The sequence below is a fragment of the Tachypleus tridentatus genome, chromosome 13 (genome assembly GCF_004210375.1).
Source record: "Tachypleus tridentatus isolate NWPU-2018 chromosome 13, ASM421037v1, whole genome shotgun sequence".
NCBI lineage: Eukaryota > Metazoa > Arthropoda > Merostomata > Xiphosura > Limulidae > Tachypleus > Tachypleus tridentatus.
Genome location: NC_134837.1, coordinates 230,652,365 through 230,680,343, shown reverse-complemented (window position 1 = coordinate 230,680,343; position 27,979 = coordinate 230,652,365). Strand labels below are relative to the sequence as shown.

The window sequence follows — 27,979 nt, the reverse complement described above, 5'->3', positions numbered from 1 at the left end:
ATTGGTCTTATATATTGATTTTCAAATTTAATATCTACCTTTTTTCTCCTAGTGGAGGTATAGTACTTATTTCTGGCTTCGTACAGAGCTTTAATGTGGGCTGGAGCTTCTGTTGTAGTAATTCTCTTAATTGAGGGCTTTGGTACAAAGCCGTCCAAGCTATACAGTAGTGGACGTGAGGGTCTGGGTTTCAAAAGTTTGAGTAGCGGTCTAACAGTTGTAGTTGTGGTCATGGGTGGGAGGAAAGACCGAGAAGGTATACGCCTACGCACTGGCCAAAACACAGCAGGACTGTCTTCAGAAAATGAAACCTGCAGTAAATCCTCCTGTTCGTCATGCTTCTCTGATTCCAAAGGTATAGAATTTTCAGTTGTAGTGGTAGTTGTTGAAGTGGTTGTTGTGGTAGTGGAACGAAGTCGTGGAGGCAATATAGGGAATTTTCTGGATCTCCAAGAAAATGGGAATCGTCGAGAAGCAGTTTTATTATTTTCTGATTGATTGTCTTCCGGCTCCTAAATATAAAAGACATAATATTTTCTATCTAATGATTTTCAACATGCATTTTGGACCATCACTGTCAATAATAAAATATTTATTTATATAAAATTGAAATAAAAAACGTAAAGCAACAGACTTACATTAAAAGGACAAGGATTGTTTGTTTGTTTTTGAATTTCGCGCAAAGCTACTCAAGGGCTACCTGCGCGAGCCTTCCCTAATTTAGCAGTGTAAGACTAGTGGGAAGGCAGCTAGTCATCACCACCCACCGCTAACTCTTCGGCTACTCTTTTGCCAACGAATAGTGGGATGGACCGTCACATTATAACGCCCCTAAGACTGAAATGGCAAGCATGTTTGGTGCGACCAGGATTCGAATCCGCGATTCTCGGATTACAAGTCGAACAACCCTCTTGATGAATATTAACAGACTGTCCGTTCCACAATAGAACTACTACCAATTAAAACATAACACTTTCATTAGAAGCTATGAATTTAATTGTTAAATATCCTGGGTTTTCCATATTCTCTCTTCCACCTAAAATACACAGATAAGCCAAAGTATCCTGGCTGACCCGTAGTTTCAATACGCAGCTGTCCTACTGAACGTATCTCCAGTTACACTGATTCCATCCTAACCCTCTTAATTCAGTATTCTCTACTTACATTAAAGACACCAAAGACGCCTTAAAAATGGCGAATTTGAAGTCTAAATCAGACTCTTATTTTATTCACACTTCACATTGACATAACGTCGTTCTATATCTTCATTCCATTGAATATGGACTCAAACTCCTAAAACATTACCTTGACAAAAGGAATATCCTAGACCCTGATCAGAGTAGCTAAATTAATTTTATTGTATTTTCTTTTGACATTAAATTCTGTAAACAAGTGAAGGATGTAGCCACTGGTATCAAAACTGGCCCCTCCTACGTTTATCTTTGTTGGTTGCATTGAAGATTGTATATTTCGAAACTACACAGATACCCTTCCTGCCTTACATTGTGGATATATTGTTGATGTTTTTCATATAGCTACATGTACTAATGATGAACTGAATCTTTTTGTTCAGTTCATTCAATTCTTCCACCCATCACTCCAATACACGTCTTCTACTTCTCACCAAAACATTTAATTTGTTTAAATAAATATTTCCGTGACCGATTATGGCAGTCTCTCGACGTTTATACATTACAAACAAGTGTAACTACTTACATTTTCACCCCAGTCATTCTCAATACGTTAATACAAACATTCCCAAATTCCAACTCACCAGATTACATACGATCTGCAGTAACGGCCAAGACTATAATAATAAATCTACCAACATGTTCAACTTTTTCTCAAAACATGACTACCGTACTTCATCACACTACAGATAATGTGCATACTAACAATAAACGTCCGAATTTAGTTTTACAGAAATTGTTTGGCTGAAATCATATCCGTTATCATAACACCAGTATAGTAGACAAATCAAAACTTCCAACACACGCCCAAGCTTACTTCAACCAACACACTCTTACTTCCACATTCCTTTTATGTTAACGTTTCGCCCAATGAACACACAACTAACACGTATATTGATTGACAACTTCCACATCGTAATAAAAGGCAATATCTCTCACATTTCCTAGCAAACCTCTAAATCCTTAAAAACGAGGCTCTAACATTAAAGTTTTACTCGTTCATAGTCAACTTCCAAACATACAACTATCATTAAATACTCAAGTTGATACGTATAGTTGTCAGAAGAGCAGACGCAACACTTGCCCTTACATTGATCACGAAACATCTATTATAGGCCCTAAATCAACGTATTATGCGAGTAGCCATTCCATTTTTACATCTAAGTGTTTAGTTTATTGTATTATTTGTAACAACAGCGACCATATTTACATAGGAGAAACCAGCCGAATGCTCGCTGAACGTATAATGGAACACTTAGATAGCATCTTGATTAGCGATCGAGATAAACCTGATTATTCTCTTGAATAGTTTAAAGTACTTGTCTTCGTAATGCCTCCTTCAACACTATTAAAAGAAACACAATTGAAAAATTGAATTGGATTGTTTAGGTCCTTTGGGTACTAATGAAAGTTTAGAGTTTGGTCATTTTTAAAATACTTTTTATTACCTTAAAATGTTTTGTGTGTGTGTGTAAAGTTGTTCTATATTTCCATTAATTTTAATACTATTTTTAGATTTCCAATTTCATTACATTGTTTTAACAATATAGTTTAAGTTCGCTCAGTTCTATTTTGTGGTTCATACTGTTTTGGCGCATTGTCTCATTTCAAATTTTTCTGTAATTGTCATGAGCTGATAGGTTTGTTTCCAGCTTCTGTTCGAAGCGTCGTCAAGTAAATAAATTACTGCCATAGTTTTTAACAGTGCTGTTTCTCTGAAAGCCTATTTCTTTTTATACATATTAAGTTCACAGCCGTCTATATAATGTTTTTAACTTACATTGAACACATACAACAAAAATTAGCAGGTAATGCCGCACCGCCATCTCTTGGCTTAAAACTTTTATAACAATGGCATTATATGACCTTGAAATAATATTTATGAGCCATATCATTCTTCTGTCACATTGATATTCAAAGGAAGCTGTATATATATATAAAAAACACTACTGCTAAGATTTTGTTGAGGTAAATCCCGTAACTAATCCACTAAATTTAGGTGCCCTTGAGAAATTTTGTTGTTTATAGCTAACGAAAATATTTTTCGAAGTTTTCAGTGTAACCAATTCTATTTGTGCATGCCTTGGTAAATACTTTCAGTTAGAATAGTTTATTCTCATAACATCAGATGGTACTTAAGTTATTTTTCGTTGTTTTTTTGTACTAAATATGATACAAACATAACAATTGAAATATAGATTATTGCACGTTCAGACATTTTTAGTTTTACTTATTCCTGGTTTTCGCACTGATTTTCATCAAGGACATTTAGGATAACATTCACTGCTCAAGGCTAAAAACGTTAGATAAAGTGCCGAATGAAAACGTAACACAAAGCTGCGACATAAAATAGCAGCTAAAAATACCAATGGTTAAAAAGAATATTTCCGTAATCAACCAAATTGCTGAAAAATATGTAATAAATATATAATTTCTTCCAACTGGTAATACACTGTTAAGTTTTTATTAAATCCAGATAAATAGCTTTTAACAGCGTTAGGTTTTAAAACAAATAATTATCCTTAGATTTGAAACGGTTAAAACCAATGATACATAAAAAGTTTATTTGTTTTTAAAATTTTCACACGAAACTACACATACGATTATTTGCTCGTATCTGTTTATAATATTAACTGATAGATAATATCAACATCTTCTGTCATCTACTCTGTTAGACCGAATATTGGATTTTAACTGTTACTTATAGCGTACTTGTTCTCCGGAGGACCAGCAGTAGATAAACAGACTTACAACAGGTAAGACATAGAGCCCGATTTCCCGTAAAGGACAGAGCGCAGATAGCCCGTTGTGTGGCTTTGCTCTGAAACAAAACACACCAAGTTATAACATAGCCTCAGATACAAAGTTCTGATCCCATTTTTTTTGCAGATGTCCTACTTTATGTTCTAATGACAACAGATGTTGATGCATTTATTGAACACCAAAGATGGATTCGTAAATATTTCTGAATTTTAAATCTGACATGTTAAAGCTGCATTAAAATTACACGATTATCTGATTTAATATCTAAACTTATTAAAGATACTTTAATAGGCATAAAAGTATGAAAACACGGAAGATGTTCTTACGAATGATGCGTTACTTGTATGATTATTTTCTCGTTTGCGTGAAGTTATTTTTTTTATTTCCTTTTATTGCTAGGTGTATAAATGTATAGATACATTTAGTTTCATAGAAGGAACGTCTGGAATGACGTTTGAAACTAGATAATAAAATATTGTCAACAAATCTCACGTGACACAGTGTTATAGTAATATTTTCCGTTAAAATTATTTTCTTCATATCATAGTTCCATGGTTGTTAGCACATAAGTTTCAGTGCTTATAACACAATAATTATAGGCTCAATCCATGTGGTAGACACCGTGCAGACAATCCAATGTGCAACTTTCTGCTAAAACAAAATAACCCTCATGTTATGGTTTCTAATTATAAATTGTCGCGAAAATATTAGAATAGCATATCGATATAATAATATTCTTTAAGAAAACAGTAATTTTATACAAGTGGGTGAGATGGTCCGGCATAATCAAGTGGGTTAAAGCGTTCGACTCGTAATGCAAGGGTTGCGGGTTCGAATCCCCGTTGCACCAAACATGCTCGCTCTTTCAGCCGTGAGGATATTATAATATTACGGTCAATCCCACTATTCGTTGGTAAAAGAGTAGCCCAAGAGTTGGCGGTGGGTGGTGATGACTAGCTGCCTTCCCTCCAGTCTTACAATGCAAAATTAGGGATGGCTAGCGCAAAAACCCTCGTGTAGCTTTGCGCAAAATTCAAAAACAAACAAACAATGCAAATAGGTTAAATCACGTGATCTATTTATCTTGCGGTGCTACCGCTAGGTGCAAAGAGCGTTACATACACCATTGTGACTGTGAAAGTAGATCAGGCACGTAGTTAAACAATGGAAAAAGCTGTATTACGTAAACTTTCAACCTCGATAACAGAAGCCTTAGCGCTTTAAAGCGTGTTATTTAACGTAACTCTCTGTAATTACAGTTATCTCAGCCAATATAAGGTCGCCTCTCTACACAGCACTAGTGACATCTATAATGAACCTTATGATGCATTATTTTAAGCTGCTCAGTGCGATAAATAATAATTATCTTAAATATTTTTGTTTAAAAGCCAGCTTGAGTAATAGCCATTACATTGTAGTCCAGAGTCCTGATATCAACTGTTCATTGTGATTAGGTTCTAAGTCACGCAGGGTTTCAAATCACGTATAGTGGAAACCACTTGTGACAGAAAACATATTGTTATTGCCAAGTGAAACGAAAAAACGTCATCCGAAATCAGAACGAGCTTAGAAGTGCACACTATTAGCATGACACATGAGGACGAACTTTTTATTTATTTTATAATAATTATAATTCTTAAATGAGTTGGCATCTCCCTTTTGTTTCATAGTTTTATGTATCCTAAGAAAACATGGATATTTTGAGGCTAGCTGTGATCTCAGATTTTAAAATGTCTAACCTATTAATGTGTTACTTTCACCATGATACTTACATAAATATTCCATGGTATGTTTAAAAGGTTTATAAATCAGAATCCAGCGATCTGGCAAAGAAAGCTTAATCCTCAGCACTAGCTGTACCTCTTTTATTTTTGTTTGTGCTATTTATTTATATTTTGGTACTGAATAACTAAAGCAGTGACCTAATTTTAGGCTTGTACTTGAAACAAAAGCAACATCTCATGAGAGCTACGTTCGTTTATCAACATATTTAAAAATATAGTGAGACGGAGTTAGTGGTTATATTCCAAGGTAAAAACTAACTACTTCACGGTTATTTTCAAAGAGTTCACTTTAATGGAAAGTTATGACTGACTTATAGAAATATCCACTACATATTTTACCTTAGTTCGTAATACGTCACATGGTTTTTGATTTTGTCCACACAACTATATGACGTTAATTCCTTCTCAACTGACTTTACTTTGTTTATTTGATTCGAATAACCTCGACTATTTTGGCTTTGTTCCAATTGGAAACATAGCATTACATCATGTCGTGGCACTTGTTTATTCAGAATCAAGCGTTTAATGTTATTAAGGTTACCCGTGATGTTTATGAAAAGAAACGTAAAACATGGATTAGCCCTATTGCTTAGCTTGGAGAGTATAAGGTATTAGAAATGATACTTCAATGATACGTTAGGCTAGCTTACACAAAGCACCTTCAGGTTCCGTTACGTTTTCTTCTATATAATAGAATGTCAGTAAACCAGTTGATTCTCTTGAAATAACATACTATTTAATTATTCCTCTAGAAAACGTTGCTTCCTAGGAAAAGGTCACCACTATAACAACGTCCTTCTACATTTAAGAAAACCAAAATAAAGTATTATATTTCTTTATATAACTTTGCAGGTGGTATTCGACAGAATCTGTTTCCCCATATTTCAAGATTATAACAGGGAGTAAAAAAAAATCTCTTCACACATAAAAGTTGGCAGTGATTTCTCTTTAATAACTCAACCTTTAGTCAGTGTTACATTATTTTTTATCTACGTTACACTAAAATGGGCCGTTAGTCTGCTATTGAAATGTATATAAAATATATAAATGCTAACTTTACAGAATAATTTAGGAACAAAATTATATACACTAGAAAGTTATTGGCACGTAATTGCATTTCTTTGTTCCCTTTTTTTACAGTAGCCACCTAGCGTAGATATAATTTAAGAATTACTGATATAATTATGAAAGCATTTTCTACTTTGAATTTAGAAAATAAATAAACAACTCTTCATGGATAAAGTATTTTTAAACAGCATTATGCTTAGACAAGAAAGCAAACTAACATATATAAATAAAGTAAACAACTCTTCATGGATAAAGTATTTTTAAACAGCATTATGCTTAGACAAGAAAGCAAGCTAACATATATAAATAAAGTAAACAACTCTTCATGAATAAAATATTTTTAAATAACATTATGCTCAGACAAGAAAGCAAGCTAACTTATATAAAGAAAGTAAACAACTCTTCATGGATAAAGTATGTTTAAACAGCATTATGCTCAGACAAGAAAGCAAGCTAACTTATATAAAGAAAGTAAACAACTCTTCATGGATAAAGTATTTTTAAACAGCATTATGCTCAGACAAGAAAGCAAGCTAACTTATATAAAGAAAGTAAACAACTCTTCATGGATAAAGTATGTTTAAACAGCATTATGCTCAGACAAGAAAGCAAGCTAAGTTATATAAAGAAAGTAAACAACTCTTCACGGATAAAGTATTTTTAAACAGCATTATGCTCAGACAAGAAAGCAAGCTAACTTATATAAAGAAAGTAAACAACTCTTCACGGATAAAGTATTTTTAAACAGCATTATGCTCAGACAAGAAAGCAAGCTAACTTATATAAATAAAGTAAACAACTCTTCATGAATAAAGTATTTTTAAACAGCATTATGCTCAGACAAGAAAGCAAGCTAACTTATATAAATAAAGTAAACAACTCTTCATGAATAAAGTATTTTAAACAGCATTATGCTCAGACAAGAAAGCAAGCTAACTTATATAAATAAAGTAAACAACTCTTCATGAATAAAGTATTTTTAAACAGCATTATGCTCAGACAAGAAAGCAAGCTAACTTATATAAATAAAGTAAACAACTCTTCATGAATAAAGTATTTTTAAACAGCATTATGCTCAGACAAGAAAGCAAGCTAACTTATATAAAGAAAGTAAACAACTCTTCACGGATAAAGTATTTTAAACAGCATTATGCTCAGACAAGAAAAAAGCTAACTTATTATGCTCAGACAAGAAAGCAAGCTAACTTATATAAAGAAAGTAAACAACTCTTCATGGATAAAGTATTTTAAACAGCATTATGCTCAGACAAGAAAGCAAGCTAACTTATATAAAGAAAGTAAACAACTCTTCATGGATAAAGTATTTTTAAACAGCATTATGCTCAGACAAGAAAGCAAGCTAACTTATATAAAGAAAGTAAACAACTCTTCATGGATAAAGTATTTTAAACAGCATTATGCTCAGACAAGAAAGCAAGCTAACTTATATAAAGAAAGTAAACAACTCTTCATGGATAAAGTTTTTAAACAGCATTATGCTCAGACAAGAAAGCAAGCTAAGTTATATAAATAAAGTAAACAACTCTTCATGAATAAAGTATTTTTAAACAGCATTACTCAGACAAGAAAGCAAGCTAACTTATATAAAGAAAGTAAACAACTCTTCATGGATAAAGTATTTTAAACAGCATTATGCTCAGACATAAAATTCAAGCTAACTTATATAAAGAAAGTAAACAACTCTTCATGAATAAAGTATTTTAAACAGCATTATGCTCAGACAAGAAAGCAAGCTAACTTATATAAAGAAAGTAAACAACTCTTCATGGATAAAGTATTTTTAAACAGCATTATGCTCAGACAAGAAAGCAAGCTAACTTATATAAAGAAAGTAAACAACTCTTCACGGATAAAGTATTTTTAAACAGCATTATGCTCAGACAAGAAAGCAAGCTAACTTATATAAAGAAAGTAAACAACTCTTCATGAATAAAGTATTTTTAAACAGCATTATGCTCAGACAAGAAAGCAAGCTAACTTATATAAAGAAAGTAAACAACTCTTCATGGATAAAGTATTTTTAAACAGCATTATGCTCAGACAAGAAAGCAAGCTAACTTATATAAAGAAAGTAAACAACTCTTCATGGATTAAGTATTTTTAAACAGCATTATGCTCAGACAAGAAAGCAAGCTAAGTTATATAAATAAAGTAAACAACTCTTCATGAATAAAGTATTTTTAAACAGCATTATGCTCAGACAAGAAAGCAAGCTAACTTATATAAAGAAAGTAAAAAAAAATTATATTCTAGTTCTTAATATTTTTACCCGTGCCACTTACACGCAAATCAAATGTTTCACATCAATTCCTGACAAACGCAATAAGTGTTGTTGCTAGTTTAATACCGAAACACTGCCCGCTTAAAATTCGATTTATTTATTGTTTAATAAAATTCAACTTTTAACAATAAAACGAATAAAACTATTTTGAATTGAAAGTATAATGACAGTGTGAGTATTTTCGCAGTAGCTATTTACGGTCAAACGAGAAAAAGCAGCATCTAAATATCTTAACGTGAAGAAGTACTAGTTATCATGCGTACTACAACTTTCTTAACGTGAAGAAGTATTAGTTATCATGCGTACTACAACTTTCTTAACGTGAAGAAGTATTAGTTATCATGCGTACTACAACTTTCTTAACGTGAAGAAGTATTAGTTATCATGCGTACTACAACTTTTCTGGATATCAGTATACGAAAAAAAAACAAGCAAAAATTATGATGATTTGTAAATTTCATGTTTCAGTTGCTGAGTATAATTAGTGGAAGTAAGTAAGGGTTCACATATGTTCCATATGTTATCGCTATGGTTCGTTTCTATTTTCATTAAATTTATTTGTATTTGTATTTATGACAAAGCCACTGAGGTTTACAGTCATCACCCCTAATTTCAAACTACTAAGCAGCGCCTAATCACCTACTATCCAAGTGCAGGAACTGAGAGTCGCTCTTACAACACACTCATAGCTTCAAGTGCGAGGAATATTTAGTATTACTGCACAGATTAAAAGCAGATTCGCCAGCTCTGAAATCCAGAGTTCTATCATGGGGTAAAACCGAATATACTTTGTAGTGGTCTTATGTAGTGTTTATTTTCAAACTTTCCAGGCTTGCTAACACATTTTCTTTAAACGTTTTTTGAAGGACGAACCTCCAGGTATAGTTTAAAAAAACACCTTGCAGTAAAATTAGTATTTTCAACATTAACTCATTAATGACAGTAATACACTTGTTTTTTGTTGATTTTTTTGGAGGGTGGGGGACACAACTAATAAAATTCATCACGGTTTTCATCAGTTCGCAAAGAAAAAATAAACGTTGTTGAATCTACACAGAAAGAAAAAGTCTAGAAGTAAAGACAGTATTGTATATATATATACGGAGAGCTTACACTGTTTGTTTTGTAAATACTATTAATTGTGCATTAATTCTTTCGCGAACCACTAACATTTATTTGTTCCACGTACTACCATTGATATTCGTACCACAGTTTAAGAATCCTAGGGTTTTCGTTTCAAACAGACGATTGAAACAATATTGACAACTGATTGGCTGGCTTTGCGAAAATCTGCTCTTTCTGGCATGAGTAAACTTGAAGAAGCGTTATCAAACCAAATAACACTTAACAACACTGTAAATCCCTACATTTTGATGAAAAAACCCCCTACCCCCAAAAGAAAGATCTTGATGCTCAAGCACTTTAAAATAACAGTATCTTCATCAGGAGCAAAAGATGGAATTTTTTTTAAATGCCTAAACTTTAAGGTCATTTTTGGACCTTAATAAATATACAAATATCTAGGGTTAATAGAAAGACGTTGTTACTCTGTTAATGTTAAAGAATGAGGAACAGAGTTATTAATTGTCTCCCTGCAACTTTTCATTAATTATTAGCATGGAATGAGGAGGAACACAAGGATGTTGTTATAAACCGCTTCCTTGCATCATTTTATTATTAGTTTGGAAAGTGTACTTAAAACAGCGGAAATCTAAATAAATTAGAGACAATATACTTTTTGTATCTTATACCTATGTTTTTCCATAATGATACAAATTTCATTAACAAACACTGTAAAATTTCGTAATAAGAATTTCATGATGTTGCTTTTTTTTTACATTTATGTGAAGGATGGATTATAATTACACTGAAGGCAGGTTATTAGAAAATAAAAATTACAAACTTGCTTTATTTTTCACGTCAAACTCACAAGAAACTCACCTTTAAAAGATCACTTAATTCTGTATTTTTTTCGTATAGAAATTGTTTATAGCATTCAAAAAATTAACTTGAATTGTAAAATGAATTTTAAACAAGTGTTTAGCATTTGTTTCACCTACCTCTTTATCCTTCTTTAGTCCATATCCGCTTGACGCGACACCTGGAGGAAGAAAGGCAAATTACAAGAAAATGTCAATGGCTTCTCTTCATGTGACCTGTTTATAGTTTTTCTTAGCCTACTTTCTCCTTCTGCCCCTCACTCTTCAAAACTATAAGTGCATTTTTCTTTCATACATGTAATTACACTGAAAATAGTTTATTCTGGTTGTGTTCCTCTAGCGTTTTAAATTCGAACTAGAATTGAATATTCCTTCACGCTGTATGAAGACGTTTCCTTATCCTTTAAACTTTTTTTTAATCAGTTAGTATATAATATTTAAATTATAGTTTGACCTCCACGTTTTATAGTTAACGATGGCAAATTTCAGTTATCACATATTTAAACGAGAGCCCGTAAACAATAAAATCATGAAAGCATTTAGAACAACAACAAAAAGTATAGTTAAGAGTTAATTACCGGTACAGATCCTTGCTCAAGTTCGTAAAGTGCTCTACTTATAACCATGTGTTTGTGTAGGCGAGGGGGTTTGACAACTATGCTAACTTGTAGTTTACCCATTCACCTCGGGTCGCTTTCAATACCTGTGCGAGAGGACTACCTACAAATACACGTTATTAAGAACGTACCTAGTTCGTGCAAGAACTGTTGTGGGATAATATCTTAAATAAAACAGATAAAATAACAAGGTAATGGATCCAGGAAACAAAATATATTATACGCGGAGGTGTTTTTTTTTGCTGCTGATGTGTTTGCTGCAAGTCGAGATTGAATCTCTAAGAAAACTGCGCAAACTTAACTGTTTATCTCTTTTATTTGTTTGTTTATTCAAATGTAAAGCTACACAAAAATCATATGCACTTCTCTACTGCAGGGAATCGAATTCCGGATTCTAGCTTTATAAATTTACTGCTGGGATCCCCACGACTAATCTCTTTTGCTGTTGAAACTCAACATATGCACATAGTTACAAAAAGAAGCAAATCTAAATGAACAGAAAGCGAAGAGAGAAGTTATAAGTTATTATGATATCTTTCGTTGAGCTTTAAACTTTTTATCATGAAATAATTCTAGTACATCTCTAGTACATCTAGTACATGAGCTATGTTAAACATGATATCGACTTGCGAGATATTTAGAATGCCCATTTATTTGACACCTTAATAGAACAACAGTTGATTGGTATAAATTCCAATATAATGGTATAATAAACTTCGAACCAAAGAAAAGGTAATATTATTGTGCAAGAACTAAAGAGAAAGTAATAAAAACGACATCTGATAGGATGTAAGTCAAATAAAGTAGGATATTAAATCACATAACATCTTGTCCATAGATAACCAACAATGTCCAGTCTGACAGCCAATAGGAGGAATATTGATGTTAATTCAGTTGCAACCTATGCTATTTGATTACATAAGTAACAAATTCTTATACATTTAGTATAGCCCCCGCTAGTACAGCGGTAAGTCTACGGATTTACAACGCTAAAATCAGGGGTTCGATTTCCCTCGGTGGGCTCAGCAGATAGCCCAACGTGGCTTTCCTATAAGAAAAACATATTATAGTATACTGATTCACGTGTATAACATACATAAATAACAATTAGGTTTGATATACGGTATTTCTGCAAGTACAAGAAGGTATTTTGTTCAGTAACAATCCTAACAATACGTTGCCGGAAATTATTAGTGAATGTAATATAAACTGGGTGATATGACAATTAAAAATTAACAAAAGTCAGTGCTTATATGTTTATTGTATTACAAGACATGTAATGTATTAGATCGTAAAAATGTAATGCAGCGTGTTTTACTGCTGGAAAACAATAAAAGACAAAACAGAAAGACGTTATAATATTAAGCCAATCTACGTTATAATTTACAAGAACTATAAGTTTAGAAAAAAAAAAAAAAGTTTTATATGTGTAATTTAATAGTAAAACAAATGATACGGTAATCCTAATAATAGTATTATTTTAACTGTAAACCACATGTTGTGGGAGACTGAACACAGTACTTGATTTAATTGCAAACCAACTGATATGATAATCCAAATAAGTCCTTGTTTTAATTATATAACAAGCTACAAGATGTAACTATAAACCACATGATGCAGTAGTCACAACACGTTCCTTGATTTAATTATATAACACGCTACAAGATGTAACTATAAACCACATGATGCAGTAGTCACAACATGTTCCTTGATTTAATTATATAACACGCTACAAGATGTAACTATAAACCACATGATGCAGTAGTCACAACACGTTCCTTGATTTAATTATATAACACGCTACAAGATGTAACTATAAACCACATGATGCAGTAGTCACAACACGTTCCTTGATTTAATTATATAACACGCTGCAAGATGTAACTATAAACCACATGATGCAGTAGTCACAACACGTTCCTTGATTTAATTATATAACACGCTACAAGATGTAACTATAAACCACATGATGCAGTAGTCACAACACGTTCCTTGATTTAATTATATCTCACCGCATAGCACTGCAGTAAGAACATTTCATGATGTGGTGACCTTAACAAGTTTTTTAGTTGATTTTTCATAAACAAACAAACTACTTGCTACTTTCTATTTGTTTTAATTTTAAGCAATGTGTGAACTGCCCTCTTGGATTTAGCCAGATCGTGGCCCTAAAGGTTATGTATTCGGACTGTAATCGTGAGAGTAGGTGCCTGTTCATGTTTCGTTGATGCATAAACGCGTGCCACATTTTAAGAGTCAAAGGTACGATAAGTGTTGTACATTCTGTGAATTCAACATAGTTTTGAGTTAACTGTTTTCCTTGTAGTACATTCGACTAGATAAACAAAATTGTTGCACATTTTGTACTCATTTTGGCTTAGTTAAAGGACTATGATATTACAACAATGAAGTCACGTGCATTGCATTCGATCGTCAGCTACTTGAAAACGTAGTTTATAGTTATTACTCAAAAGGTTTGTTTGTTTTTGGAATTTCGCACAAAGCTACTCGAGGGCTATCTGTGCTAGCCGTCCCTAATTTAGCAGTGTAAGACTAGAGGGAAGGCACCTAGTCATCACCACCCACTACCAACTCTTGGGCTACCCTTTTACCAACGAAAAGTGGGATTGACCGTCACATTATAACGCCCCCACGGCTGGGAGGGCGAGCATGTTTAGCGCGACGCGGGCGAGAACCCGCGACCCTCGGATTACGAGTCGCACGCCTTATGCGCTCGGCCATGCCAGGCTAATTACTCAAAAGGAAAAGCTACGTGAGGTCCCAAGCATATAGTCTGGCCTTAAATACCTAAACTCTGAACATGGTTACCCCTTATCTCACCTTGAAGGACATATTTACATGGATAGTTATAAACACAAGCCAGCATAGTGTAACAGAATTTTTAAGTTAATAAACAGTCTCTGATCTTACATCAAATGCGTTTGTGCAAGAATGACCAATATAATACCAATTAGCACGTATCTGGGCTGGACTCAAGGTTATTAAAACCTTCCAGCTTACTATTTTACGAAAAAGACCTTGAACGTCAGAGCGACATTTCAAACAAGTGAACCTGTATCCTGATCAGTACTGAGGTTGTTTAGAATGCCAACTAGCTAACAGAAGCTGTTTGTTTTCTTCATGGACGTACTGCCACTCTGATCGCTTTAACCTTGTCAAGCTTCCGTATCCTCACATCTACCTTATTCTGAAAAGTTCTACTACATGATGTTCATTGATACAATATTTTTGTCATATTATTGTGTTCACACAGACAGAGGTACACTGACACACGGGGTACATGGCTTAGCACACGAACACACAAACGTGCATTTCTGAGTGCACTGACACAGGGGGTGTACATTACTGAACACACTGATACACACACATATGTGTACTATCGAATACATACACTGACACATTTGGTTCAGTGACAAACAGACATGCATTTCTGGATACACACTGACACACCGTCGTGCATCACTAAATACATTGACGTACCCGTGAGTATTACTTGATAAAGCGACACTCAAACACTCGTTACTGGGCACATTGACAAAGAGACATTCATCTGGATTACACGTGTATTACTAGATTCAGTAACAAACAGGCGTGCATTACTAGGTACACACGCTGAAGTGCATTACTGGACACAGACACACAGAAATGCATTAGCGAGTACTCGAATAGACAGACATGCATTACTGGGTACATTAACACACTGGAGTAAATAATAGGGCACACTGGCATACACTAACACAGGAATAAATGGCCAAATACTATATTATTTTATGCTGGCATGTTAATATAATAAATGGGAGAAAGTAAGTTCACTTAAGTTTATGCGATAGAAAAACTGAAGCGTTACGAGTTTTAAATGTTAACAAAACCTGTGAAATAACCAACACACTGCGAACTGTTAACACTTGTATGGAATAATTGAAATCTCGCGAATTCAACAAAGGAAATAAATGTAGGGATGGCTAATATAAATCCGTCAGAAACAATGTAAACACTGTAAATGCCATCCATACTGACCTTTTTTTTTGCTTTTTTTAAAGAACACCAAGTGTACTAGTTAAAGATGCTTATGAAACTGGATATTCCGTAGTAAAACATGTTACTTCAGTGAAATTGGCTGACACCATTGTTTTGTATTTTGAATTATAACGCAATAAAAAAAGACGTAGAAGAGAGCAGAACAAGAAATTCAAAGTTTTTGCTCTAATATTTATAGACATTCCAACAATTTGCAACCCAGTTATTAAATATATGTTGTTATAAAAGAAAACACCGTATATTATTTAAAGTTCTGATGGCCTATTGAGGAGATGTTTAATTAAAATAATATTTCGTCGAACAATCTGAGTCATTCCTACATGGGCTATGCTACCTACCGCCTGTCTAATATGGAATCGTTGAAACTTTGTGGGTTCAACATGTTATTGTAGTAACCTAGACGCTGCGAATTGAAAATGTTGTCAACACCTGCAGTAATAGTTCTCGCACGTCATAGTGTGAGTTAATGTGTCAAGAAAGAAAGTGTACCATATGTATGTTACTAATTACAATAAAGTTAAACAGTTGTAATATTAATGATAAGTGTGTAAACTGTACTACCACTACTATATTATCATCTCGAAAACTGTCTTCAACAAAGTAATACAATTTACTCACTGTTACGATAACGCTAATATCATGTTTCACATTATGAATGAACAAGTTTTGTTTTAGAAGCTGTATTTATCAATGGTCTTTGTTGAAGCATTAAAGTAGTTAGACCAATTAGAATGGACAATAAAGTCACGTTCTTATTTAGGTTATTTAGATAATTTTAAACACTTTTGCATTTCTCTAGAGATCTAAATACTTGAATAACAAAGACTTTCTTTTTTATAGAAAGTAATAAACTGGAAAATACATCATGTTAGCCTTAGCTTCAGATGTAGTATGAATTAAAAGTATCAAATAATTTTGTTATCATATCTAAACCAGACAAGCAAAATATATACAGTCAATCCGCTTAACCTCCGAAGATGAAGATGAAACTATTGTTAAAGGGGTTGTGACAGCTAACACTTGTTTAACACGTCAGCCTCAGGCCGCTATTAATAGTGAGTTACATGAAACAATAACTAAATATAATTAATTTAATTAGCTTAATGACAGATCTCATACCACGAGTAAAAGATTTTATCACAAATTAAAGTAAGTGATATGGTATAAGAACAAAGAAAAACACACATTAAAAACATTAAATGGTATAGTTAAAGTCTGAAATTGGACTGGGCTAGCCTTTTTATTTGCTAGCGCAATTTATTTGTTTTTGTGCAGTCATACTTGATAGAATATATCCACAATAATGCATGCGTGTAATTTATACTAACGATTGCTCGCTCCACAAGAGTAGTCTAGAAACGACTGGTTAAGCTATCTTCATCATTTCTTCAGTTACCAGTACTGTTGGTAAACGTTTTCAAACTATCTTGCACAAATTAACTGGAACAGTTCTTACCCTTTCTAACATTGTTTAACTGGAACAGTTCTTATCTTTCTAACATTGTTTAACTGGAACAGTTCTTACCTTTCTAACATTGTTTAACTGGAACAGTTTTAACATTTCTAGAGTCACTTAACCAAAACAGTCCTGAGAATCTTAGTACAGCTGAAACATTGTTTAATTTAAACAGTAACGAAATAATTAAAACGTTTTAAAACTAACTTTCCTTATATTTTTTTATAATATTTTAACAGAAAATGTTGTAAGGTTATTAACATTGTTTAGAAAAAACAGTCCTCAATATAGGTTAAAATTAAACAATATAAAATTTGAATTAACGTTTTAGCACAGGCCCTGCATGACCAGGTGGTTAAGGCACTCGAATCGTAATTCGCAGGTTCGTCACACCAAATATGTTCGCCCCTTCAGCTCCCACGGCGTTATAATGTGACGGCCAATCCCACTATTCGTTGGTAAAAGAGTAGCCCAAGATTGGCGGTGGGTGGAGATGACTAGCTGTTAAATTAGGGACGCCTCGCACAGATAGCCCACGTGTAGCTTTGAGCGAAATTCGAACCAAACTTTTTATCACTATTTAACTAAAATGTTTTCCTGAAACACTGCTGATGATTCTAGGACTACTTTACTAACTCAGCAGTTCTTATTCAAATAATAATTAGCTGACCAATCTTTATATTTCTGCATTTTTAATTAAAGGAATTCTCAAATTTTCTAGTACTTTCGTGTTGATCAGAAGTCAAATATAAACAAAGAGTTTTATTAAAACAATTTTAAATATATAAATAAGCCAGTCACGTGACAACCACAGGCGATAGATAATGTTTGACGTCACGTAAACATTTTGATACCCCCGAATATTGGTAGCCTTTGTGAAAGGAATGAAATACCCATTTCTAATATAAATATTCATATATTTAGATCATAAAAATGTTTGAAATTAAGGGCTTAGCATGTTCCAACACAGGGATATGAATCAATCTGTAGCAACAGGACCATTCAGAATGCAACCTGCAACAAGTCATACTTCAGTCGAGGTTAGTAAAATGGATCATTTTGTAATAGATGACAATCCAGAAACATATGGGTTAATGTCAAAAGCCACTCATGTGGCCCAAGAAACAATGTTTAATATAATCAAAAAGGATTTCTGTCTGAAATAATGACACAATTATGTGTACACAAGTTGCTTCCACCACCTATCAATTCAACTGTCACACACTTCACACAGCTGGAGAACAAAGTGGATATTTATGCTATTCAGTTATTCCGTACATAGACAAACAGGTTGCATTCCCAGACACAGTACCTATGGATTTCTTTACAATCACATTGTTGAAAAAAGCGCTGTGAAGTCGTTATTCTCATACAGCAGATGGAGTAAGGAAAGCAATGGGGCATAGTGGTTAGCTTTTGACATGACATTGCTACAACAAAGAGTTCATGTTTTTTCAACGGAAACTACGCTGTAGAACTATTATGAAATGCATGATTGTCAAATAGAGAATAAGCAAACATTACAACTTGAACTGTAGTGACGTGGCAAGGCTTCAAAATCATTTTGATAAAGTTATTAAAAATAAATAACTTTTGAAAAGTTTGCTCTTTCGAGATGCACATATATGCTCTGTGGTATTTCAACTTTTCTACCTCTTGATCGCCAAAAGACCGCTTTACAGTTTGAGCTAAATAGTTAACATCGTAGGTACTTTTTGATAATCCTATTGGAGAAAACATGTCAGTGTTAAGGTATGGAAAACCAGGTGGTAAAATTGTATTACCTTCTCCTGTCACGTCACAAACATAAGAAAGAGGTGTGATAACACTAGATATATCAGATAAGGAGTTTTCTCATAAAATCGAATTGAGCTGAACGTAGTAAACCCACAAGATACCGACTCGGTCAGAGAAATGTAAACAAACTTGACATCTGCAATAATAATATTTGTTTGAGTATCAGGTCAAAGAAAAGAATCATCTTCGACCTTAATCTTGGGTTAATGTGATGACTACTAGATCCAAACCATTTTTTTTTTTTGTAATAATCTACTTTAGCATGCTTCAGAATCGACTTTGGCAACTTTCGTACGTCAAAGAGCGCTCTATAATGGGGTCAAAGCTTGTTTTTCGTCTTTCTAATTTCTTCCAATCAAGATTCGCCATGAGGTGTACTAGGAGGATCACTAATGCATCCCGCATTAGTTTTAATATAGTTATGATTATACAACTTTTGTGTTCCTCAAGATCGAAACCGGTATACTTTTCCATCTCATATGTTTAATTCAACATATTTAAAGTCAAAAAATAATTTCTCAAAATCTTTTGATTTGGTTTGTTTTGAATTTCGCGCAAAGCTACACGAGGTCTATCTGCGCGAGCCCTCCTTAATTTATCAATGTAAGACTAAAGGGAATGCAGCTAGTCATCACCACCCACCGCCAATTCTTGAGTTACTCTTTTATCAACGAATAGTGGGATTTACCGTCACATTATAACCGCTCCCATGTTTGGTGTGACCGGGATTTAAACCCGCACCCTCAGGTTACGAGTCGAATGCCTTAACTACCCGGTCATGCCAGACCTTCTTTAAATGTAAAGCAATTGTTTCACTCATCACTTGTTGTTTTTCCAAAACTCTGTACCAATAATTAACTAATTACTAATTAATAATGTATTTTTAATTTTAATGTATTGATAACAAAGAGGCGATTATTTTTATCCTCTACTTCAAAATTATACTATATACACCTATATGGTAATTTGTTTTTATTATTATATAATTTAGGTACTTTCTTCTCGTATTTTCAGTTGAAAGCAAAAACAGTGTCAGTGTTATGGTGCGAAGAGGCAGGTGGTTGCTGAGAGGTATAATTACACTCTCCTGTCACGTCGTCAGCATCAGAAGTTATCTTACTGGATATTTAGATTACGAGCACTCTCTTAAGTTTTTACTCAATGAATGTAGTCACACCAAAGTAAGCAAACTTTACATTTATATGACGGGAAATTCATTAGTTGTATTTTAAATAATTTTTAATGAGATGATAAACCTATTTTCACAAACATTACAATTCATTCATGAATTAATTATACCAAAACCCCCTAGTGCTGTAGATAATAACTGAGGTTCATATCTGAAACACGTTAGCTGAGAAAGAAAGCGAAAGACTTTATGTCTTACACAAAATGTATCGACAACGCGTTAGTTTTTCATATATTCCGGTTTTCTTGTGAGTCAGGAGTAAAATTACAGATTTACATTGCTAAAATTTTGGATTCTATTCCATGCAGAAGACAGAGAGCTTAGAGCCTAATGCTTACGCTCAAACAAAGAAACACACAAATCGCTTCTTGTGATAATAACCAAAATACTATGAAATAAACTCTATTAAATAGATAATCCACAAAAGCCGTAACTTACAAATTAGGAAGACATATATAAAGTTCAATGATATTAGGGTAAAAAACTGAACAGTTAAATTGAAAACGTTAAGACCAATAATTTGACATTATTAATGATAATGTTCATATGAAGGTATTGACGAATCATCTAACAAGACAGAGTAATAATTTAGTAGAATGGTATTTGTTAAAACTTCTTATAATAATGTAGAACAATTCGATGTATTATACTTTGACACATAGTGTAACAAGAACTTTTCTGGTATGCGGAACCAACGTGCCAAGGCTGTCCAACAACAACAAACCTTGGTGAATTTGCTGACCAAATAATTAGCCAGATTTTAACATTTTAAGACCAGTTACTCAAGAACATAATTTTGTCTTTTTTTGTTTTCTTATTTTTCGTCTTACTTTGCATGGTTTCTCTGAGTTTTCATGTTAATCTTAAAAGAATGTTTATGAAAAAATTTTCACGTCAGAAACGATATATTTAGGATAGACAAGATTGATGTTCAAGACAAATTTGTTTCTAGCTATGCACAGAAGACTGGTAATACACAAACACTATTACGTTAGGAACTGGATATGCACACACGGATAAAATAACAACTGGTTATGAGCCTGAAATTCTACATATGTCTTAAAAGCTGTCTTTTAGAAATACGAAGCTTAGATCTTTAATATTGTTTAAGATGTTTTACAAATGATCAGCTTTTTGGGTCAAATGATAAATAAGTTTATATCTACAAAGTTGTAATTCTATAAACCAAGTTGTGTTTAAGTACCGTCAAGTTTTTCTTTAGCTCTAAAACAACTTTTATAAAGTTTATTTTATTTTCAATCTCGTCGTATTGAACTTAACTTTTGTTTAATCTCAAACAAATTTTAATTAATAGATTTAATAGATATTTTTTTCATATATTAGATTTATCCAACTCATCGTTTCCTGAGCATCGAATTTACTTGATAAACTTATTATAACTGTGGGCGTTTTGTGCATATATAAAACTTAAGTCATCTGTATATATGTTCTGATTATAGAACTTTAAATGCATTTTTGTTAGAAATCAGCCCTAATTCATCTACATGTGTACTTTAACTAATCAACTTTATTAAACACAAATATGCCATAAATAACTTTACCTACAATTGAACAAATTATTATAAAATGTTTCAGTTATGAAACGGTCCGACATGGCCAGGTGGGTTAAGGCGTGCGACTCCTAATACTCGTAATCTGAGGGTCACGCGTTCGCATCTCCGTCACGCCAAACATGCTCCCTTTTTCAGCCATGGGGGCGTTATAGTGTGACGATCAATCACACTATTCGTTGGTAAAAGAGTAGCCCAAGAGTTGGCGGTGGGTGGTGATGACGAGCTGCCTTCTCTTCTAGTCTTACACTGCTAAATTAGGGACGGGTAGCGCAGATAGCCCTCGATTAGCTTTGCGCAAAATTCAAAAAACAAACAGTTATGAAATAGCATTTTCGAAAATAAATTCTAGGTCAGCTGGAGACCTCTTAACATAACCTACTTTGGATAATCGAATCCTGAAGGTTTGTAAACCAACTTCTGAATGTTACACATTACGTGATTCATAAATTTATCCCTAGTTTAACAAATCAATAAACAAAGCAGGGACGTATAACTGTTCACGAATTTAATTTCAGCTCCGATAAAAATATAACATTGAATAATTTTCTATCATTCTTGTGCAGCTTATAAATAGTAGGTTTTACTTTTGTTTGTTTGGTAGTTTACTAGCATTCTGTTTCTGTCAGATATTGCACGAACTTCCTTCCCCACTAGAATAATGGGATTATATTTCTCTTTCAAATATTATATCGAAATACGACTAAACTAACCCAGCACATATATATAGAATATTACAGCAGAAAACACGTAACTGATTCTGAGCTCTTAAAGTAAATGGTAAAATGGCGTCGAGTACGATTCATACCTCATAAAATAGATGTTATAGTGACATTGTTGTATGAACCAAAGCTCATAAAATAAATGATTAAGAGTTTTTTTAGTAGGTTTTATATTTCGCATCACTTAAATCATCAACATCCTATTCAGTTAATACCACATATTTTTCAAAATTTTTGTAAAAACACTGATATCATAAAAAGGTAACAGCCTGACGTCTTAACGAATACTGTGCCGTGATTAGTTATCGGTGTAAAAAATAATAGTGAGACACTCTAAAGTGATCAAGATCTTACTTAATGTATACTATGTCATGATGAAAGATGTCTTTACTGAAAATTGATGAAAGATCTCATGCTACCCGGTCCGACATGGCCAGCTAGTTAAGGCACTCGACTCCTAATCCGAGGGTCTCATGTTCGAATCGCCGCCGTGCGAGGATTTATAACGAATCGGTCAATCCCACTATTTGTTGGTAATGGAGTAACCCAAGAGTTGGTGATGGGTAGAGATGATTTCCCTCTTGTCTCCCACGGCTAAATTAGGAATGGTTAGCGCAGATAGCCTTCATGTAGCTTTGCTCGAAATAAAAAAAAATTAAACCCAAACTACGATTTTACGCAATGAATATTATCCTATGGCCGAATATTTGTGTAAAACACAATAAAGTGGCATAGCTAAGTTTATCATGACCTTGTGTGTGGATGTTATCTCGTAATTAAATGTCTATTGTGACGCCATTAAAATTATCAAAATTCTGTGAAACGAGTACTTTATTGTAGTCAAACGTGTAAAAATAATAGTGTGACATGATGAAAGTGACTAAGAGAATATACAATGATTATTACGTTGTGATTGAATATCTGTGTAAATTATATTAGGGTAGCAGCGGTAATTTATGAAGACCGTATACAATAAATACTATACAGTTGTTAAATATACACTATTTTCACGTCAAAATCCTATGTAGTGAATATGCCTGTGTAAAAAAACATCGATGTCACCCGGCTTCATTTTCAAATTATTGATAAAAATATACAAGGTTTTTATATATAAACGTTTATATCATCTCTAACAATCGCCTGTGTGTTTTGTTATGATCACATCGAATTTTCTGCTGTGTCCACAGAGAAGAATCGAACCGCTGATTTTAGCGTTGTATGTTCGAATATTTAAGTTAACAAACATAATGGAACGTGTTTACTGCGAGATCAACTAAAATCTAGAGGGGGTAAATATAAATTGAAACAATTTTCACTCACATAGAAGAATTAACAACACCAGCCAGAGAGATATTCTCAACACCAGTCGAAATGCCATGACGTCAGACCAGACTCTGAAGTTCTGTCACATACGCAATGTTTACCTGTAAAAACAAAAGAAGAAACTTTCAGTACATTGTTGATAACGTTTTTCAACTTATATAGCATCTAGCGGACTAAAGTCGTGATCCAGTTGTGGATTTAATCTGCTGGCTATTTGTGTTATGCACGTTTTATCAAAACACAAAACAAGACTTTGTTTAAAGTCATTATTTATGGTGAAATACAATTCGCACAAATCTAGTATCAGATTAAAATTCACTATTTAAAGTTGATCAAATTAACCTTGCGTATTTTTGGTATATTAATAAAGAAATACAAAATGTAAAATCATCAGATGTCATCAACTAAAATCTTCACATATTTAGTGCAAAATCAGGTAATACCAAGTTACAAATTGGTAGTTGTAGCCAAATAGAGTAATGGAAGGTTCGAAATCTTCAAGTGTGTATTCGTAAGGTCTGCGCGTGCCTAATATAAAGTAAAGCTGCCAGTTAGAGACAATTAATTACGTCTTTGCAAGTATAACAAGCATTATTCGAGCTTTATATTAGAATAATCAAAGTTTTGCTTCGTTTTTTAAACAACAGTCACACATAATACTCCTGGTATTGTCAAACAGTCGCTAGATACTGTTTGAATACACTAAAGATCACATTCTGAGAAAACGTTTTAATTATTAACAAAATGATGTATAACATTTACAAAAATTCTGGGATACTGTTCAACAAGCAGCAATGTCCATAATCACCACATATTATTAGAATATAACATTAACTAAATTTGTTAGATAGTATTAAATAAATAGTGATGTGCAGTATCGCTAAATATTGTTAAAAACATTATATTTTAAATTCACCAGGTAGCATAATAAGCAAACCGTAGTGTCAAGCATCATCAAATATCGCTTAAAGACTGTTAACATCACAACTTAATTTTTCAAAAAATTATCAGCAAACGTCATTGTTTGAAGTAATCGAGTATTTTTGAACAAATACATTGTTCACTAACTACAAACTATCATCAAACATTAATGTTTAAATACATCAGGTGATGTTAAACAAACAATATTTTCCAGTATCACTGAATGTTGTTGGAATACAGTATTGGTCGAGTTTAACAGTGTTCAGGACCAAAAAATATTGTCACGCGATACTACTATTATGTCCGAATATTGTTCAAGGACACTTTTGTCCCGAATCAACAAGCGAGTAAACAATAAAACATTTTGTGAAATTATTAAATCTACTCAAAGGTCCTTTTTTCTTGCGACAGAAATACAAATGCTCGCTAAAGATGACTTTCAAATTGTCCATTCTATACTCTTCCACGAAAAGGTGCGTTCATATCAAATGTTTTGAAAACAAAAACGTAAAGGTTCATTGGCTGTCTTTGATGTATTACTGAAAATAACATTCGCACTGTCACAGAATCGTGTACTTAAGTGAATCCTCGCTATAGAATGGGTGCACAAAGTTTAATAAAATCGAAGCAGAAACACTGCAAAATTGAATACTATATAAAACACGTATGTTTGATGACGTCATAGGTCAACACTTACATAACACACAACTCAATAAAGAGACTAGCTCACGAGCACGAATAACTTTCTTACGGAGTGTGATTGAAGTTTGAAACTGTGAATTCTAGCACTTTCTATTTCAGCACGTGAACTTATATACTAGTCAACGGGTGTGGCCTAGTTTTGAGTGCAGCTGCTAACGGTCGAGTGCCCAGCACGTACTGTTCCTGTTGTTCTGTACAACTTACTGACTTCTCAGCGGTTAGAATCAGGGCTATCATGTGCACGCTAAGTCTAACGGAGCATGTGTGAACTTAGACAGTGGTTGCTCACGCACACCAACCGGCAGATCGTAAATTACGGCACTTCGGCACAATGCAAACAGAGCAATCGCCCTGAGCAGTTGCTAAGCGGAAGGAGAACGGTGTGTCTACATTGGATACGATGTAAGAAATTGATATTATAAAGTCACTCTATACCAGGAAAACGATTTCTTTTTTTTACAATAAAGTTTAAACGGATGTCATGATAGTTTAATTCCATTGTAATTAGTTTAATAAACAGTAATTCACATCAGATTTTAGTCATGTATTTATTTTAGTACGAGAACAACCTATGCATCCATTCAAAGTAACCTAAAGGGCTGTTCGAAAGTAATTGAATTTTACATCTTAGACACCAGACAATTTTACATTTGTAAGAAGCAGTTCCCACCCATTTAGTTGAAGAAACGGCTACACTGTTGAAATCTTAAATATAACTACAAGTGATAGTTGTGTAAGCAGACAATTATTCCAAGAGCTGACATCATTGTTCTTCTTACATATATTTGAAAAGAAAAATAAATAAATATTTAATTAAAATTAAGATTTAATTACTAAGTGTAGATATTCTATTGTTTATGTGACTGAGCCTTCATTTTAATTTGATATTAAGATATATAAGTAAAATGTCGCATATTTAATAAATAACAAGCTTTGCGAAAGACACTTTCTCTGTTTATTTTACTTTTAGGTTAGTATCAACCTCCTACTTACTCCATTAGCAGTAGAAAATATGGTGCTTAGACATTCACAAAGGCTTGTTTGATAGTGATCAAATTAACTACTCCTTGAGGGCAACGTTATTATCTACGAAGGAAGGTCGTATGCTTTCTAACGACGTAAATAGGGAGTCTTTTGTTGTTTTTCTTTTAGGGTTACAGTTCGTGCAAGCTCTAAAATGCACATTACTAGGTATCCTGAAATGGTCTAGATTACTCGAACATTAATAAACTATGGTAATATTAAATGTTTAATATGCAATATTTAAACTACAAAAATATAAGTACTTTACATTACATAATATACCGTTTGCATATGCTTATAATAGCAGGCGTGGTCAACTCTTTAACATTTATATATCTTAATTAAAGAGTTTTAGTTGTAGTTCAAATTGAAAGTACATATTTCTGTCAAGTCATTCAACTTTCGAAGCATCCAATCTATTATTAAAGATAATATTTCGGTAATTTCGTAGATCTACTGTTTTAATCTAACAACTTGATTTCATTACTTCTTAGTATACATATGCTAAACGTACGAATATGTTCACCAAGTGAAACTTATGTGAGTGTGAGAGTTCGTTTTTGTGTGTTTTTCTTACAGCAAAGGCACATCGGGCTATCTACTGAGTCTACAGAGGGGAATGGAGCCCCTGATTTTAGCGTTGTAAATCCGTAGACTTACCGCTGTACCAGCGAAGGACGATAGTTCGTTTGAAAGATGCATATTTTTTTAATGAAACAAACAGTGGGTACCAAGAAACAACTGTAACTTGTTTTTTTCTGTTGACTCAGGGTAATTAATAATTTCATAATGCCTGAGAATTTTCTACCTGAACATAAAATATTAAATACGAAAACCTTTATTTTGCTCTTTTTTAACAACTGTAAATTAAGGAATTACTGATTACTGGACCGTGACTGTCATTGTGAACCCTCAGCATCGTTTCAGCATGGTACCTTTCCACAAGGCACGAGCTTACTGAAACATTGCCGGTAGGTGGAACTGCTCTCACTTGAAAAGAAAGTATGTGCAATTAGAAAACGCTGTTATTATTCTAGAAATGATTGTTTGGAGCGGAATGTAAGAAAATCTTAGTTGCTTAAGATAACAAGGAATACGCTTGGCTGACCAACCAGCCACGTGTGGGTCGAATGTGATTTCTGATGAACAGCAACACTAATTAAATGTCCGTATTATCTCACGTCTGGGACTTCGAAAACCCTTCTTTTTCAGCAGGTACCAAATACTTGAACAATAATAACAAATACAAAAATTAATTCCATAGAACACTAAGCTGTAAATGTTGAAAAGATCAAAAATAGAAAAGATATACAGTAAAGTTGTTAATTTAATTATTTGGTCGTGATTCTTGAAACTGCGGGAAAGTAAAAGTTTGTACATGAGTACCTAAAGGATTTATAATAAAACAACTATTCCTTAGACACTAGTTATTTAAGTTTGCGTTAAAGAATGTTCTGCTCCAATAAACAAGACTTAGTATGAAAATTTCGTAAAAGATGAAAAAAAAACATTCTTTCCTCGTTTTTGTAGTTTATCTTATCTTAGATTAAAT

General features: G+C 33.3%; 1 protein-coding gene across 4 annotated transcripts in view; it reads right to left on the bottom strand.

Moving 5' to 3' along the window:
• Positions 1-25,665, bottom strand: part of LOC143238177 (uncharacterized) — a 33,988-nt gene extending 8,323 nt beyond the window's left edge. Inside the window, exons 1-4 of one of the 4 annotated variants that reach the window (XM_076478169.1) lie at positions 25,400-25,665; positions 23,779-23,882; positions 11,168-11,208; positions 39-512 (exon numbers count right to left, since the gene is read on the bottom strand). In XM_076478169.1, the coding sequence (XP_076334284.1) occupies positions 39-512; positions 11,168-11,208; positions 23,779-23,836 (573 nt within the window). In that variant the 5' untranslated portion in view covers positions 23,837-23,882; positions 25,400-25,665. The other 3 variants (XM_076478170.1, XM_076478171.1, XM_076478172.1) reach the window with 3 other exon arrangements.
• Between the last annotated feature and the right edge of the window lie 2,314 nt (positions 25,666-27,979).